The sequence below is a fragment of the Acanthochromis polyacanthus genome, chromosome 6 (genome assembly GCF_021347895.1).
Source record: "Acanthochromis polyacanthus isolate Apoly-LR-REF ecotype Palm Island chromosome 6, KAUST_Apoly_ChrSc, whole genome shotgun sequence".
Lineage (NCBI taxonomy): Eukaryota > Metazoa > Chordata > Actinopteri > Pomacentridae > Acanthochromis > Acanthochromis polyacanthus.
Window position 1 is genome coordinate 20,906,628 of NC_067118.1, and position 18,434 is coordinate 20,925,061.

The 18,434-nt window shown below is 39.0% G+C and overlaps 1 protein-coding gene across 7 annotated transcripts in view; it reads left to right on the top strand.

The window, feature by feature from the left end:
- Window positions 1–18,434, top strand: part of LOC110950917 (LHFPL tetraspan subfamily member 4 protein-like) — a 54,660-nt gene that overhangs the window by 33,877 nt on the left and 2,349 nt on the right. For 2 of the 7 annotated variants that reach the window (XM_051949279.1, XM_051949280.1), the window contains exons 3-4: window positions 16,573–16,692; window positions 17,682–17,765. In XM_051949279.1, coding sequence (XP_051805239.1) covers window positions 16,573–16,692; window positions 17,682–17,765 — 204 coding nt within the window. The other 5 variants (XM_051949281.1, XM_022193772.2, XM_051949282.1 and 2 more) reach the window with 3 other exon arrangements.

Sequence of the window (18,434 nt, forward strand, 5' to 3'; positions counted from 1 at the left end):
GTAATCTCGAATTTCAATAAAGCTGATGGACCTCCAACAATTTTTTTTTAAAGATCAAAATAGCAACTGAGATACCCTGACCTTTAAGCTTTAGAATAGGTCAAGCTCCAAATTTTAAAAGCCTCTGAACCAAGATAACCCTGACAAAACTATGAGGTAATTAAAGTTATTTTATTCATGTTTTCACTGAGAACATGCATAAAAATAACTCTTTAAATGCATGTAATAAAATCATGGAAAGCATTTCCACACAACAAAATAGCTTTCTTTTACCATTAAGGAATTCTGACGAAGCAGCTTTGTTAATTTGAGTGGGATCAATTCCATTAGCAAGGTTATTTTTAAATACTGGAAAATGAACTGGCTTAGCCTGAGTGAGTTAAGTTGGTCCAATCAACTGATTCAACATAAGCACATTAAGTTAGATTAACATAATTACTTAATGCTGAAAGGAAGATATTTATTTGTGTTGAAATGCTTTTAACAATTTTGAAAGAGGTATTTGTTTGAGTGCGAGCTCATTGGTTCAGTTTATTCCAACATTTTTGATCAATTTGTTGAATATGTACACAATGTATTGTTGTACATTTGAGCAAATGTAACAAGCAGCGATTTTTCTCTTTAGCCCTTAAAATGACAAGTAAATTGCTTCAAATACATGGATTTCTATTTTAAATCTTACCTTGAATATTTTATTTCCATGATCACGACAGAACTAAGTCTTCGGTCTTGTATTTTTCAGATTGAGGTGCGGGATAGAAGAGAGCCACGATACGGAGTGCAGCGTCTCCACTGAGGGCAACAACAGCACTCGAGAACTCCTTCTCTTTTCTCCTCTTTCTCTTCTCCCCCTCTACTCTCTTCTCTTCTCTCCAACGATCAGGATATCACCCAATTTCAATGCAGACACCAAGTGTACAGGATTCTGTAAGATAAAAAGAAAAAAAAACAAGAAAAAAAACAACAAAACACACTGGGATAAACTATATTTTGAAAAAAAATTATACAAGGTTGTACAGTGCATTTAACACTCGACTTTCTCAATGAATACCTTTATGATAAAAAAAAAGATTTACTGTATTTAAAGTCTTGATTTGTGTGAGAAATTCAATCCTTATGATGAAGAACCATAATGTCCATCTATTATTTTTACCATGGTTTCTTTCAAATCTTGCTATTTACTGACTTTGAGTTTCTGTGTTGTGTGCATTCATAGCTTCAGAGAGCAGATTATTGATCCTCCTCGTACAGTGATAGAGTCGAGACTCGCAATACAGCAGCAAGTCCATTATTAAAACATCCAAAACGCTTCAACAGGGACTCGTATGGCTCTTCATCTAAGGACTTTCAAATGTGAGGAATTTAAAGGAGTACCCCATTGCAGCTTTACAGAACCTAACATCTCTGGGAGATTCTCTACTGTACATACTGAACAATGTAAATAACATTACTGCTGACAAAAACAGCCGACAACAAAACCTCATCTGACTCTAATGCATTTGAGTATAGTATTTCTACCCTTGGTTTCAGTGTTCCTTGTACTGGAAGAGCATCAAAGTACGTGCTAATTCATGGTGTTTCTGTGACTCCTTACTGCTGATTCAGTGGGATTACACAGATGGGAATGAATCTGATAATATAGCTGGATATTCCACAGAGAAGCAGAGCATCCTGAATCCAAGTGATTGTGTTTGATCACAATTTTTTGACACAGAAAAACAAGACACTACCCCTTCATCAACGTGGCCTAAAAAGAAGCCCGTTATTGTAGTTTTTCACCCTTCAGAATGTTATAAATTATAAATTGCTGAATTTAACTGCAGCTATCACATCACATTTAGAAATCTGGTCTCTACTTTTTTTTGTCTGTTTTTTTTTTTTTTGTCCGAGTTCACTCCTTTGTACTAACTTGCAATCTCATTCTCCAGTGTGCAGTTTACTCCAGTTTATGGTTCCAGCATACAGTGATCAGTTTACTCTACAGATGTCTTAAGACTGTGTGAATATGGCTGTCCGAGTCGGCTCCAAGTGCTGCATTGTCTTAAGGTGATGTCACTTATTTGCCTCTTTGCAGAAGCAACGCTGCTTGCAGTAGTCATAGGAATCATAAGTGGGACACAATCACTGCAAAGAAAAACACCAAAATAAAAAAGCTAATTCTCCTAAAAAGTACAAAATCACTTTGAAACATTGCCTCCGTAGGAACAGTATTCGTCAGCAGAATTTAGAGTTTGATTGTATTTTACCACAGAAACCTTCCGGTCATGCTAGATATACATGATCTTTTTGTCATTTTGGGCAGGGCTGTGGCCAGGATTTTTAAAAGATTACACTTGCTCACAAAATAAATAAGCCTAAAAGTAGCCAAACTGAACACATTGTACAAAAGCGCATTGCACTCAGCAAAAGAAAAGGAAAAGTGAAGACTATATCTGGTAAAACTGACTTTAAAAATCTCTTTATTACAGGCTGGAATACATTTTGTAGGTTATTGTCCACTAATGACTACAATCATTAGGATTTAAATTTTCTCAACATCTTTGTAAGTCATTTAGTGATATATTACCCTGCATCCTGTGATAGGAAGAAAAACAAAAGAAAAAAAAACTCAGCTGTTCATAGCTAATTTGGAACCCTTTTATTTGTAATACTTTGCTGTAAAAAGTCTATGTAGACTTCAGTGTGACATTCATAGTTCATATTCAATATGTTAAATCAGGTGACACCTGCCCCTGTCCTCTACAAAGTACAATAATGACTGATGACCACCTTAAGATCATGTCATAATAACAGGAATAGGTCCCCATTTTTAATTCATTGTGAATGCTGTGCACTTATTGGGCCTCACGCAAGAGCATTTTCAGATATTGTCTTTTTCTGTGTATACTTGTGGCGAAATGCTTGTCTAAACCCAATGAGCTCACTGGTGGGCAACTCATTCACAGAAATGCTACTAATAATAAGAAAAAAGTTCTCACCATGGATCTAATGCAGTTGGAAATTGTTGCTATTGTATTATTAGCAACATGCCATCAGAGACAATGGAAAAATGGTTTGACAAGAAGTTACATACTAAATAAAAAAGCCCATCTTAGATAGGAGGCAGACATGACAAAGTGACAGGAGATTGATGTGAGAAGACAATACAATAGCTAGTCTCGCTTCGCCAGCCCATACTGTAGTACAAAGCAGTCTGGCTACGCCTCACTATCAGTCTGCAAAGTGGAAGAAATGTACTTGCTTGTTTGCATTTCTTTGAACCAATCACAATCAAAGATGCAGCTTTGGTGTTCCCTCAAAATAATGATGGGGGAAACTGTTGTGGTGAAACATTTACATGCAGGTATGCAAATACTGTCATTACAACAGAAAAACAAAACCTAGCAGGGCTGCCTTACTGCAATTTTGGCAAAAACGTGAACTTCTCAGTGTGTAGGTTTCTCTCTGGAGGTTGTTGCTGTTTCCTGTAGTGAAAGGGATGGCAACAGGCAGATATTGGAAGGGAAGGACAAAACCACCAGAAATAAACGGCCAATGGAAGACTTTCACGCACAGCCTACAATTGGTGTGTTAGACTACACAGTAGGTGAGGCTAAAGCGTTGTGTGCAACACAGGATGTTCCTTTAATGGGACTTGGTTCTGTGTTTGAACATGTGTCCCAACACAAAGTACAGTCACATTTCACACATGGCTGCTAGAAAACATGAAGATGATTTCCTGACAGCAAGAGGAAGAACACAATAGTGCACAAAATGGGCATCCAGTTTGCTTTTCTTGCACATGCACAATTGGCGTAACCTGCTGTGTCGAAATTGTTGCGTTCCCTGTGGATTCTAATGCAGATGATGAAATTTATGTGAAGTTTTAAAATTAAAATCAAAATCCATTTTTATATTCTACGAAGGATACTTGTGTGAGGCCCTTTAAGATCAGTTGTACTGGAATCAGCATTGATGTCAGCAACGATTCAGTGATTTTATAACCTGGCGTGTAAATCCCCCCACCCCAGGAAGAAATTCAAATGACATAACCTCACTGTCCTCAGTGATAGCTAATACACTGAACTAAAGAGTATGATTCATGTAGCATCCATACTGTGACATGCCAACACCCCCTGATTATTGTTCCTCCAACAGCATAACTTGATGTAGCTCTTGACACACCAGTGTCACCTGTTGTTGTCCATGCTGACGCATTTCGGAGGGTGATCACTGCTACACCAGCAGCATTAAAGGTGTAATTTCTATTGAATATTTCGAACAAAGCAGCCCTGGAGGTGACCAGCTCACCAGCTTATGTGATAACTCGCAGGGTACTGTACTTTACTGATTTTGATTATAGGAATATGTGCTGCTTGAAACCACAAAAATAGTATCTGTACCTTTATTTGTCTAAATAATGAAGATTACCTGCAAATGTGTTCTGATGTGGGCTGATGGCGCTGCCTGTGTGAGTTGTGTGACTCACCATTTTGCCCGTGAGCTAAGTTATGGCTTCAGTAGGCTCCAGCCACTTGATTTGTCTGCATCAGTGACACTGATTGTTATACCAGTGACAACTAGGATTCTAACGTGACAAGCTGAGGTTGCTCAGTACGACAAAGAAGGCCGCTGTAATCCAGGGCACCATGGGGCTTTTATCCCTCTCTGAGCTGCACTTCAGGCTGACATACTGTAATTGAACCTCCTAAAGCCTGGGAATTAGCTGTGCACACGCATAATTGTTTCATATGACAAACTGGCATGCTCTGCCCATTTAAGGGAATGGTACGACCATACTGTAAACCCTGGAAAGTAATTAAATCCAGTTCACTGAGCAATTCAACCACAACAAGGTCATCTACATTTTGGGCTACATCGCGAGGAAAATACAGCCTAGTGAAGGACTCATTATACAGCATTATATTTAACTGTAATCCATGTTACGCTCTGTTAGGGATGCACTGCTAACACATTCCTTGAGGAAGGAAGTCAAAGAATTAATCTTAAACTATCACACAACACTGTTACACTTACATTAAGAATTCCAGTTAACCTGCTACACGTAGGTAATGGGTTAAAGATAAGAGGCCTAGTGTGTGTTGGAGATCGGCTCTGTGGGTCAAACTGGGTGGGTTACTGGTGCATCCCTACACTCTACAAATGTAATGAGCAGATAGCTAGATGTGCAGTGTGTTTTTTAGAATGGTAGCTAGCTAACTCTCAGGAAGCTGTGTACACAGTACTGTATTAAAGGCTCATAATGGAAATGATCCACAGACACAAGCAAGTCAAATACACAAGTCAGACTTTGAGGTTAATGCTCTCATGATGAGTTAACGGTGTCATTGTTTAAATGGCATGTTGCTCTGCAGTATTAAAGCTTTGGATGGAATAGCACTACTACACTGGTTTTCCAAGCTGGGCCTTTAAGACAATATGAAAACAGCCCTTATGCTGAATCTAACAATGCTGTCCATGCAGGCTCTGCACACACCTTTGGCCTACATCTGTCAACCATCTTAGGGTAGAAGTGTTGGGCCCTCATTCAAGAAACCTTTCTTTTCACTTTTACTTTGAATTTACTGTGCAAACATAAAAAAGAGAAGAAATTCAAACAGACCTCATCCGTTTGGGATAGCAAGACATATTTTTTTTGCTTTTGATATGTATGTGATCACTTGAGAAAATCAGAACACTTTTTTTATATCTAAAGTTTGCATACAGCAGGCAGTAATGCCTCTCACACAGTATTTACTGTGATTTAAATATCTCCATAGCGTGCATCTCTCATTTGGGTATATTTCATGGGCCCAGGATGTATTTTACAACAAATCTACATAAAGAATATAACAAAGGAAAAAAGAAAGCCCTGAGGCCTAAGTGGTCGTGCCAGGCTTCCAAGCATCATTACCTGTGTGATCATTGGTCTGGTCTTCTCTCCGGGTACTCCGTTCCTGAGGACTTGACGATGAACTGAAAAATACCTTAACAAGGAACTGACAATACCTTAACCCTGATGAGCACATATTTGTACCACTCCAGGTGCCTCTAAGAACTCTTGATTTAATTCAGATGTGGTGCAGAACCAGCAAAACAAGTAGTGACATTGTAGTTTTTTCTACTAAAGACTACGTACTCGGACTGAGCTCTGAAGCTAGATGGGTTTCACTGCAGATTTGAGGTCAATTCAGTTTCAAGTCGAAGTATTAAACCTCAAATAACTAAGACTATTTTTCCCCCCTACTTATTTAACTTACTTTGGGGAGATGTTTTGATATTTAGAACTTTAATTTTCAGTTTGTGATTGGACTTCTAAAGCTGAATTCACCTCAATCTGTATTTACAGGATCATCTAAAGATGTGAAAAAGAATGACAAGCTAATAAAAGAGTCAATGAGAAGTCATTTCAATCTCAAGCCACAAACCAAATGTTTGTGGACTATGTAAATGTCATTGATATGTTGATGATTCCATCTTCTTTTATCATGCAATATCATGTATAAAGACATATTATTGGGGGTGGGATGGGTTGGGTGCGAAGGTGAATAATGTCCAGTGACTTACGTTATAATAGTTGACTTTCTGTTAACTCCTGAAATGCAGATGTTGCCAAAATACCATCAACTATCATATGTTATCATGAGAAAAAAAAGATAAACAACAGTTTTGGTTTTGTATAACAAAAGAATGATATACTGATATTGTCAAGTAATACTGATGAGATCTTTGTTTTATGTGTTAACTACAGACTCTTTTCTGTTATGGTTTATTTTCTATGTATTTTGGTATGATGTATGACGATTGTTGTTCAGTCACATCAGACTTAAAATCTCAGATTCAGTTTTGACTCACTAATGGATGAGTGCTTGTTGAAATCTCAACACCCAAAAATGTACAAAAGTCTGTTTATAAAGTTGCTTGATTGTGGACAAGTGGACAGACTCTGAAAAAAAGCTTGTTGCTTTTCATGGATTATGATGGCATACTGATTTTGATTTGAAAATGACAATGTCTAATTAATTCCTATTTGTGAATAGTATTCCAACTCACCATGATGACAATTTCTGTTATTGAAACACATTTTGAGAGGGTCGAATAAAGATATTTTACATTCAAAAACACCCAGACTGTATTGATGACTTCAACGTCAAATCGTGTGGCTTTAAAGCAAAGCAGTAAACACTGTTTGGTTTGGCACAGCAAATTATACAGACACTGTGCTGAGGCTTGGATCTGTCATTGTGCATGAAGTTGTGGCTGAAACAGGACTATTTATGTAATTAACAGCCAAGCCAGAGCACCCAGTTCTGCTGTAGTGTTGAGGGTGAGTCACACAACCAAAAATATCACACAGGGCCACTGCACACAGATGCGCACTAAGAGGGTGGCATAGCCTGAGACCGCCTGTGACTGGAGAATCCACAGCCTGTCACAGTAAGTACCTGTAATTCATCAGTGGGTTCCTCCTCTGTGTGGTCTGCTCTCAAAAACTACCACACTGGTCACCCAGCAGTGTTATTTATTGAAGTTGATGTTGTGTCCATTTGTCCAGCACAGTAACACTTAGATACCACACAGCTGGCTTCACTTCAGTACAAAACTCTACTTTTTAGAAGCCTCAAATGTTTTGCCGACTTTATGTTTGGTACTGAAATTGTGAACAAGATGACTGTGGGACCTAAACCAGTTATGAATGATCGCTTATTGAAAAAATGATAATACCACATCCTAAGCTTTGTTTACACATACTGCTGACCTACTACAAGCTTTCTGACGGTTGACTATAAATATTTATCCATCCCTTATTTATACACTGCTGAATTTTCTGAAGGGTCACCTGGGGCAGGAATCTATCCCAGCTGACTCAGGGCGAAGGCAGGGTTCACCTGAACAGGTCACCAGTCTATCACAGGGCTACACATAGAAGCAAACAAGCCCAGTCGCATTCACACCTACGGACAATTTAGAATCACCAATTAACCTCAGCATGTCTTTGAACTTTAGGAGGACGCCAAAGCACCAGGTGGGAAACCACGCATGCACAGGGAGAACATACAAACTTCGCATATCGAGATCTCAGGCCAGGACATGAACCCACAACCTTCTTCAGTGCCTTAAATGATATATAATGGAATCATTGAAACACATACGTCTCTGTCAAAAGAAAATAAATAAATAAATCATGAGTTTCGGTTCTTAGGGCTGCACAGTGACATAGTGGTTAGCACTTTCGCCTTGCAGCAAGAAGATCCCCGGTTCAAATCACGGCCTGGGCCTGGGATCTTTCTGCATGGAGTTTGCATGTTCTCCCTGTGCATGTGTGGGTTTTCTCCGGGCACTCCGGCTTCCTCCCACAGTCCAAAAATATTCTGAGGTTAATTGATGACTCTAAATTGCCCGTAGGTGTGAATGTAAGTGTGATTGTTTGTCTGTATATGTAGCCCTGCAACAGACTGGCGGACTGGCGACCTGTCCAGGGTGTCCCCTGCCTTCACCCGAGTCAGCTGGGATAGGCTCCAGCCCAGTGAGGATAAAGCGGTGTATAGAGAATGGATGGATGGTTTTGGTTCTTTCATCTGCTGGGACAAAAGTACATATACAGCAATGTGAATTATCAGTTTTGATGATGTAGAAAAGTGTGTTAAACAAATGATCTTAGTGGTGTGGCATCTTAACTACAATTGACTACAGCTGGTGACTCCCCTAACTCAATAAGGCATATCTGATGCACTCATTAGATTTACATCACAAACAATTGTTTTGTAGGTATACAGTGAATTTTTGTCAACACCAGCTGTCACCTGCTACTGAGAGACAGTTGATCATGATGGTCAAGAGTCAACCAGGAATCACCCAAAGCAGCTAATAATAAATGACAATACATTTTATTTGTATAGTGCTTTTCAAACACTCAAATGCTTCACATAAAACATTGAAATAGAGGAGCATCATAAAACAAGTCATAAAATACATCACAAAAATAAGTAAATGAGGTAAGCAGTGAATCAGAAGCTGCTGAAACACAGATTTCACTAGCTACAGTCAAGTATGTTTTACATCATCAGAGGCTGTAAGGCCCTTTCCAGAAATGACACTTTAGAATGGAAAGGTCTGTCTTTTTTTTCCCAGCTCTAATGAGAAATGCAAATGAGTGTCAAGACCCACATGAGTTTTTCTTCCATTTTGTCTTCCATGCCTGGCTGGATGCTTGTTTCTATTGGCTGTCTGGGTATTCATCACTGTGTGCATCAGCCAAAGTCAACTCATTTGAACGTTCACTATTGCACCAGAGTGAAACTGTGCATTGGCCAGCACAAGCCGTTGGAAATAATGGGTTTTAGAGTACAAAAATGTTGTTGTTGAATTCTGTCTAAATGGATCATTACATTTTTTTTTTGTCACTCTGAGCGTGTTGATTTTGATACGGCACAGTAAGTAATCCTGTATGGGAATGGCTAGTGTGACGTCACGGACCACTTCCGTGTCCTACGCCGCGGTGCACCGAATGAAAACACAATGGCAGTAGTGAAAGAACCGGTCACCTTTTTCACTGTGACATCTTATTTTGCGGATTTTCCGAAGTCGGTAAAGCGAGGTCTTAACTCTTACAACTCAAACAGAGTTGTAAGAGTTAGTGTGCTGGCAGGTGGTTTTAACAGGAAAGTGCAGGCGTCAATGAAAAGGAAAACGTACAGTGTTGAGGTGAGTAGCTAAGTAGCGTAAGCTAACAAACACAGGATGTCAGAAATAAAGCTAGCTTTATCATCTGTGTGGGGTTAAATGTCGTTTACTTGGCTTTGTTAGAGTTGTTATGTTAGATTAGAAAATTTTGAGTTAACTCAAGAAATGTCTATCATGCTCAGTTTGACAGTTCACATGGCAGCACACTCTAGGGCTAACTTGTGCAGGGAGCACATGGCTAATTTGCATATGCAAATAACTACGCATCTCTTTACATTAATCATGAATCTATTACAGTTAAAATAATCTTAGACAAACATTTTTAGCAAGTCAGTCCAAGTATTGGACTCAATTAAATCCAAGTCACATAGACCCATATCCTAGTCAAGTCGAGTATTTTGGGCAGATTGGTCAAGCAAGTCCAAGTCCCCAAAACTGGGACAAAAGTCTCCCTCGGCAGACTTTATTCTTATAAATTAAAAGTATAAACTTATTATCAGAGACTTTAATCTCGACCATTTTTAGTTTCTTTTGTAATGTGGCCCAAACACTCCTCATAACACAAAAAGATAACATGATTCAAGCGACTAATACTAGCTAGCATACGTTAGCTCCCGGCGCTAAATGTATTTTCTAAGATTAGAAATCCGATTTACCTTATCAGTGTCAGCCATCTTCTCTTCTCCTTTTCGTCCAGAGGAAAGCGGTAGAAAGATATCGTTTTATTTACATCATTTCTATTGTTGCAACACGGAACACAACACAGCACCATTATATCGTTGGTTTGGTAGGACAAGGAAGTGACGTTTTTGGACACGATGACGTAGTTACTAGCCATCCCCATTGCAACCAGGCACCAGAGAGTGATCGAGATATTTTACCTTCATTTTTGGAGAGCTGGTAAAACATCCACATGATGTAAATGATGACCGTAGCCTCTGGGTCTGTACAGACAAACGAAAGGACAAAGTGCTTTAAACATGCATTCTTTCTACAAGCCAGCAGAGGGCAATGTCTCTGAAAAGCTAACTATTTTGGCAAACATTTTCCTTATGATGTTACGTTCTCAATTATAAATTTCAAGTTTCCATCCAGGAATAGGCCAATTTTGTAAATTATGGTTGATTTAGAGAAAAATAGACAATAAAGCAAGATATTCATGACCTTGTGATTGGCAAGTCTCTACCCTTTGGGTGTGCATAGCATCGTAAAGTTCTCAGTCTGATACGTTCTCGCTTTATGTCCACATCTCTGCTCAAACTACTCTATGTTACATGATGACAAGCTGTAATTTTAAAGTAATTTAGTGATGCATTTTCAAACCAGAAACCAGTTCCACTGGTTAATTATATTTATGTCTGAAACCCCAAAAGTCTGACTCTGTTTTGAAGACTGTTGTTTCAAGGCCGCAGCACTGACTGTTCATTTCACTCATGATGCATCTTCCAGCATTTAAAAAGAAAGAAACAAGAAAAACACACTTGTCCAAAACTAATGTCAGTAATCTGTGGTTTCCAATGGTCCATACACCAGCAAACAAGCTTTTGACACTGGCAATAACTTTGTGTAAATTTTGGAGATGGTACTTTGAGTAAATAAGTAAAACAAAAAGGTAGAAATTGCTTAAACTTCACATCTCTAACTTATTGCTGTCTTTTTATCATTACAAGTCAGAAGAAACATATTGGCCAAATAGTCTCACTATAAATCAGAATTTACCGTGGATATGAACAGGAGCCCACTGGAGTGGAATTCTGCCTGCTGATATCCAAGTTCAGCTTCTATTCTCTTGCTTCATTAAACAGATGTAGCATCACACAGCAGCAGGATCTGCGCACCACTAAAGCAGGTGGCACAACAGGAGTAACTTTTGCATTTACTTACATCTTGTAATGTGTCATTGTGAACCAGTGTGGCTGGATTACAATAAAAAACTTTTCTGAAAGCAAACAGCTGAAATGCTGCGCATAAATTCTCAGTTTCTTGTCAGGGTTATGTTTTTGGTTGCAATTGATTGTATTATTTAGAAAATATGTCTTTCATTGTTATTGATGCATTTTATTAATATTCAATCCACAATATAAACATCTCTGAGTTTAGCATTCACTGTGCCCCTGATTTAATCTGGAGCAATGTCACTCCTAACGTGTAGTTACACTACAATATTACTTATCGTGCTCACCATCTTGATTCAAGGTGTAGCATCTCTGCTTACATTTGCTAATTAACACAAAACACATGGAGGTTCATGATCACCAATATTGTTGCATTTAAACTTTACTGGGGCATGAATATATGCTTCTAATTTTACCTTTAAACATTCATCCATTATCAATACACCATTTAATCCCCATTAGGGTCAAGGGGTGCTGCAGCCTATCCTAGCTGACTTGAAGCGAAGGCAAGGGACGCCTTTGACAGATCATCAGTCTGTCACAGGGCTACACATAGAGATATAAAATCACTCTGGCATTCACACCTACAGATCATTTAGAATCACCAATTAACCTGAGTATGTTTTTGGACTGTGGGATGAAGCTGGTGAAAATCCATGCATGCACAGGGAGAATATGCAAACTCTCTGCAGAAAAATCCCAGGTCCAGACTCGGATGCAAACTGGAGATCTTCTAGCTGCAAGCTAACAGTGCTAACTACTGAGCCACTGTGTAGCCCTTCACCTTTAAACAGCTGCTATGATATTTCTGTGACACTAGAGGAAGGTCAGAGAATCACTGCACTCATTAGAATTCATCCCTTAGCCACCATGAATGTACATAATATCAGAGAAATCAACACCTGTTGACATATTTCGATAGAGGGAACCTTCTAATAGAGCATTCATTACGGTTCAGTTGAATCGTGGCTGTACTGTGATACTCATCTCAGACCAACTGGTGCAAACAACTAATCACTATTCTTACTACTAATTAGTACTACTTACTAGCAGGTTTGTGTAGGATCAAGGAGATTAACTGAATCTCTCAGAAAAGGTAATAAAGCTGTGATTAGAGCTTTGAGTGTCTGTGTGGTCCTTTTCTGCATAAGTCTCTGTGTCTGAGAGCAGCCTGTGGACCTACCACACTGTAGCGTCCAACCTACCACAGTCAGCATCACTCATGTAGAAACTGTCGACCTCAGCCGACCACTTTGCCGCAGTGTATCAGTTGTTTCTCAGATTTTACTTCTGACTGAAGTAGGCAAATAAACTGCCACCATTTCATGCAGATCAGCCAGGATGTGAAACTAAGACTCCATGGTTTAAGAGAAAGTCTACAAATTACAGGATGCCTATCAGGTGACAAACTGCAAGTGCATCTACCATACAAGGTAATTACACGGTCTGAGAGCCTAGAATATAACCTCTCTGAATATGAGGAACAAATGCCAATTTATTTTTCAGCTCATTCAGAGATCACGATAAGCAGTTTTGTCAGTTTAGCCTCAGTCATACAGTCCTCTCCAAAACAACAGCAGCCTCAAGACATCACACAAATAAAAACTATTTAGTCCCATGAAAAAGTTTGGTGTCACCCAGGCAATTTCATGTCTTCCATGAAAACACACACTTTTGTTCATGTGCTAACATAACTGCACAAAGGTTTTCTAATCATCAATTAGCCTTTCAGCACCATTAGCTAACACAATGTAGCATTAGAAGACAGGAGTGATGGTTGCTGGAAATGTTCCTCTGTACCCCTATGGAGATATTCCATTAAAAATCAGCTGCTTCCAGGTGGAATAGTCATTTACCACATGAACAGTGTCAAAACTGGTTCATTTAATGTTGTCTTCATTGAAACAAACTGCTTTTCTTTCAAGAACAAGGACACTTCAAAGTGACCCCAAACTTTTGAACAGTAGTGTATGTATGAAGTTTCATGGCAAAGCAAGGAGACTGTTCCACAGTGGAAAAAAAACAAAAAGGAAAACATGTGATGAATGCTCTATTAGAAGGGTTTTAAAACAGTATAAAAAGAAAGTGTTGCAAAATAAGTTGTGGTATAAAATGCTAAAGTGCAACTTGCTGTCTGTACAAGAGAAAAAACACACAGTCGCATGTAAAAATATCCTGTGCCATTCCACAGAGGTGAAATCCCACCACCCTAATGTCACGCGGTATTGTCTTTAGATGATCTGTGAAATTCTGCATAACATCCACTATCAATGTTTTTCATAATTTTCTCTACTAAAATATCTGTGCATGACAGCTACAGAATGGTTAGGGTTAAAGAAAGATTGTGGCAAATGTAATTGCAGGATTAAGGTTTGGTCGGGGTTAGGCACTAAAACAGCTGCTTATGGCTCAGGAAAGATTGTGGTTAAAGTAAATGAAAAGCTGCACTATAGCTTCCTGCCTGTGGCAGGATAGGAAATCTCATCTTCTCACTGAATTCCCATCAACCATGCTGACCTCGTTATTTGTTAGTTTAAAAAAATAAATAAATAAATTTAAATGACCTGGTAGATGTCGCACATTTTACAATCAAGTGAAGTAAAAATTATAATTGAAAAAAAAAAAAAACCTGAGTGAGATCAGCTGCAAGTCCTGAATTCGTGCATAATGTACATATGAAAAGTTCATTTGCAAAAACAGGTAACTCCGTTTTCAGAAAATTAATTTTTTATTGTTTACTTGAGATAATAATAATAATAACACTAATAATGTATTTTTTCTCTATTTTGTCCTGTATTTTTCTACTGAGTCAAATCCACTCAACTTCAGTTTGATTGATATTATCTCAAGTAAACATTAAAAAAAGAAGTTTTCTGAAAATTTATCAAAACGGAGTTATCTGCTTTTGCGAATGAACTCTTGCATAAAACACGCCTGTGCTCAGCTCAGGTCATTTTTTATTAAAGATTTCATCTATCGAAAATGGTACAACGACTGAGCAGCCTTGACAGCGTGCTGCGCTCTCTTAGTGCTTTTCTTGTTTCTAAATTGTGGACATAATTTTAAAAACGTTCACTTTCCCATTTATAAATCCATCTTCCTTGTGTTAGGCAGCGGTGAATTTGTATGGGACAGGGGAAAAGGTGTATGGCTTAGGAGAGGGGTCACTAAATGACTCGGTCCGGATCAGGACCCACACGCCGTCCTGTACGGGTTTAAATTTGACAAGTGGTTTTTTCTTTACCAGCGCAGCTTTCCAGTGTTTATCATTGGTTTATCAGCTCAAGAAACACACAGACCAATTACGTATGACTTCAGCCATCCCATGTGCCACTGAAGTCTCTGCGTTGCATTGCACCACTGCCTTCAAAAAACAGTGGAGAGATGAGGGACAGAGAAAAGGACAGTAGTGATGGGAAATTCAGCTTTTTTCAGAGAGCCCGTTCTTTTGGCATGGCTTCCAAAGAAGAACCAGCTCTTTCGGCTCCCAAACTGTTCCTAATTTAGTATTATTTGTAGCTTCATATTTTAGTTTAACCAGGCAAATATGAATGATTTGTGTATTGACAAACTCGTTTGCATTCAGTGTTTTTATGAGAAGCCTTATATTTGCCTCATTTTGTGCATTTGTTCTGTTACAAAAACAGGCATTTTTACTTTTGTTTAATATTTCAATCTCTTTTTTTGCACAAAAAAACAAATGAACAAAACATTGCACACAAACCCACAGAACAGAACCAGAACAGAACCAAACTCTGTGTTCAAACAGTATACATGTCCTCAGTGAAGGTTAGCATTAAGAAAAATCAGCTGCCTGAGCTTGGATTGGCTGACAGGATTTCTTTCGGGGAGTACCTGCCCTGTTTTTGAAAAGATTCTCTCAGATGAAACAGAAGGTGCCACAACACACAGCCTCCCCTCTACCACCTTCACCAAGTGGGGAAGACTAAGGCCTTGGCCTGCCACGAGCTCAGTGGATCATTTGCATGTTGGATGGATAAGGGGCTCCTCAAGATATGATCTCACCTCCATTATAGCATCAGCTGTAGGATTTCTCCTTGCAGCATCTCCTGTAGCTCTTTCATCAAAGAGCCTCCACACAGTAGAAGTTTGAGGTTCCTCTTCCACTTTGGCAGAGGTGTCAGGCTGCTGCTGCAGCACTTATTCTCTGAAGTGTCTCATCAACAGCTCTGTTGTCACTGAAGGCAAGCTTCTTTAATCTGGGATCCAGTCATGTGGTTTCTGCGAGGACAGTGTTAAACTCCATTAAATAAGTTGGGAGTCGGCTCTTCAGATTCACTACAAAGCATCGACTCTCAGAGCCGTATCTTTTGTGCATTACACATCACTACAGGATAGACTGTGGTCACATGCTGATCATGTTTGGCTCAACATACAGCTGTAAGGCAGCTTTCTCAACTGTGAACATAATCAAAACTAAACATCATTCCAGACTCATCAGTGAGCTCCTCTAAATGTGTTTGAGAATGACCCTGACACCATTTAGACCACGATTCAAAATACTGTCAGGGCAAGCAGCAGCTCAGTTCTGCCATTAAGCAGCAGGGGATGTAAGGGGAGTGATATAAGACAAGAAAAAAATGTCCAAGTGTTCAATTGTGTACATTTTTGAGATTTAGATATTGTAAAAGATGCACAGTATATAAGTTGGTTCAGGTTCAATCATTACTTTTTCAAGTTCTGCAGTTTATTTTCAGATGTACTAATAAAACTGCCAGGTTACATCAAAATATAATCACACTAATTCAAGTCAGACATTAGGATGTTCCAGACCTTTGCTATAATACATTTTCTCTGACTGGACCTCTTTGAATTTTAATTGAATACCCCCGGCTTAGAAGAAGAGGGGCATGAGCTAACAACCTCAAATGATCCAATGCTAGGAGGTAGAGAAAAATAACGAAAAGAAAGCAAAACCAAATGACACTATTTCAGTGTTTCAATAAGCCGGCTGCTTGTCCTGTGAATACTGTCGCTCTGTGGAACACTACAGCTGGAGCTAACGTGAACGTTTCCGAAAAGGAACCTGATGAAGAGGAAACATCAGCTCTACCTGATGGCAGGGAACAGGAGCCTACTGACGCTATCGCTGTCCCCGGCAAGTGGAACTCATGTATGTTATAATAATAACCGGTATTGTAACAGCAGGTGATTGGCACATTGAATTATATGTAAAACTAGCTAACTAGTGGTTTGGGTGAAATTAAGGAGCTGCTGCTGCGGCTGTGTTCCACACACAGGTAGAACTTGACCTGACTTTGGTTTACGAGGCTAGAAGGGGAAAAATCAGAGTATACCCACTAGAATAAACTAGACTGCAACACTGTGTAAGACCCATCCTATCTAGCTAATGCATTACCATTCTTGTTAATGTGGTGATAGTACTATGTGCGGGGCCCTGGGTAATATCTCTACTGAATAAATAAACCTTGGAAAACAAGAGACACAACAGAAAAATTATCCTAGAACTTGGATGTAAATTATGATTGACGGTGCCTCCACTTAGTAGGTAAATGACCCCCTTTTAAATCCCACTAAGACGAATTTAAATTTTGCTCTTAAGCTAATTCATCTCGCTGTAATCATCTGTTTTTAAAGACAGGGAAGATTAAAAAATAGTTTTAGAGAGAACTTGATGTGACCCTTTGTTGTATTTATAGACTGTGTGTTAGGGTTAGGGTTAACTAGCTTTATTAAAACTTTCCTTTTTTTTGGCCTTTTTTGGGCAGTTAATTTTGAGCAAAGAGAGATTCAACACATACAGCTAAGGTCTTCAAGTTCATTGCAATGTGCACAACGATGGCAGAGGACACAACTCACAAGGAGCTGTGTTTTACAACACGGACAGTTTTCAGCTAGTGGTCACATCTACAGCCAAGTTTCAGAATGTCTGTTTTACATAATATTGTTCACTATGAGACCACCTGGGAAACCAATACAGGCACAGGAAGAACATGCAAAAGTTCACACATAGAGCCACTGTGCAGCTCTGAGTGTTCCTGTGTGACTAAAGGCTGCTGGTGGTTTTCTAACCGCAGTGCCCCTCGGCCACCACAAGTTCCTCCAGTCCGTTGATGTCCGGTTTGTTTTCTCTTTTGTCAGGGGTTGGTCGACCGGTTGCTGGCCTGAGGCTGGCAGGAAGGAAGAGACTGATCGCAAACTGTCCTGCGGTCGGTCACACATCCGGTAAAATCCACTCTGTGTGTGTGTGTGTGTGTGTGTGTGTGTGTGTGTGTGTGTGTGTGTGTGTGTGTGTGTGTGTGTGTGTACTTTCTGCTCTCGGACTGTATTTCATAATGGCATGATGCTCAAAACTGAAAACTTCTTGATCTGACCTTCAAATATTTAGACACTAGCTTAAAATTACACTACCGTTCAAAAGTTTAGAGTCTCTTAAAAATGTCCTTATTTTTGAAAGAAATGCTTTTATTTTTCAATGAAGATAACATTAAATTAATCAGAAATACAGTCTAGTCATTGTAAATGTGGTAAATGACTATTCTCACTGGAAACGGTTGATTTTTAATGGAGTATCTGCATAGGGATACAGAGGAACATTTCCAGCAACCATCACTCCTGTGTTCTAATGCTACATTGTGTTAGCTAATGGTGTTGAAAGGCTAATTGATGATTAGAAAACCTTTGTGCAATTATGTTAGCACATGAATAAAAGTGTGACTGTTCATGGAAAAAATGAAATAGTCTGGATGACCTCAAACTTTTGAACGGTACTGTACATGACATTCTTTCTTGGCAACATTACAGTCTTTACTTCTTGCAAATATGAAAGGCAGAATATGTAAACAAAATAAAAGCAGAAAATGTCCTGTGCAAACCACGACACTGCCATCATTT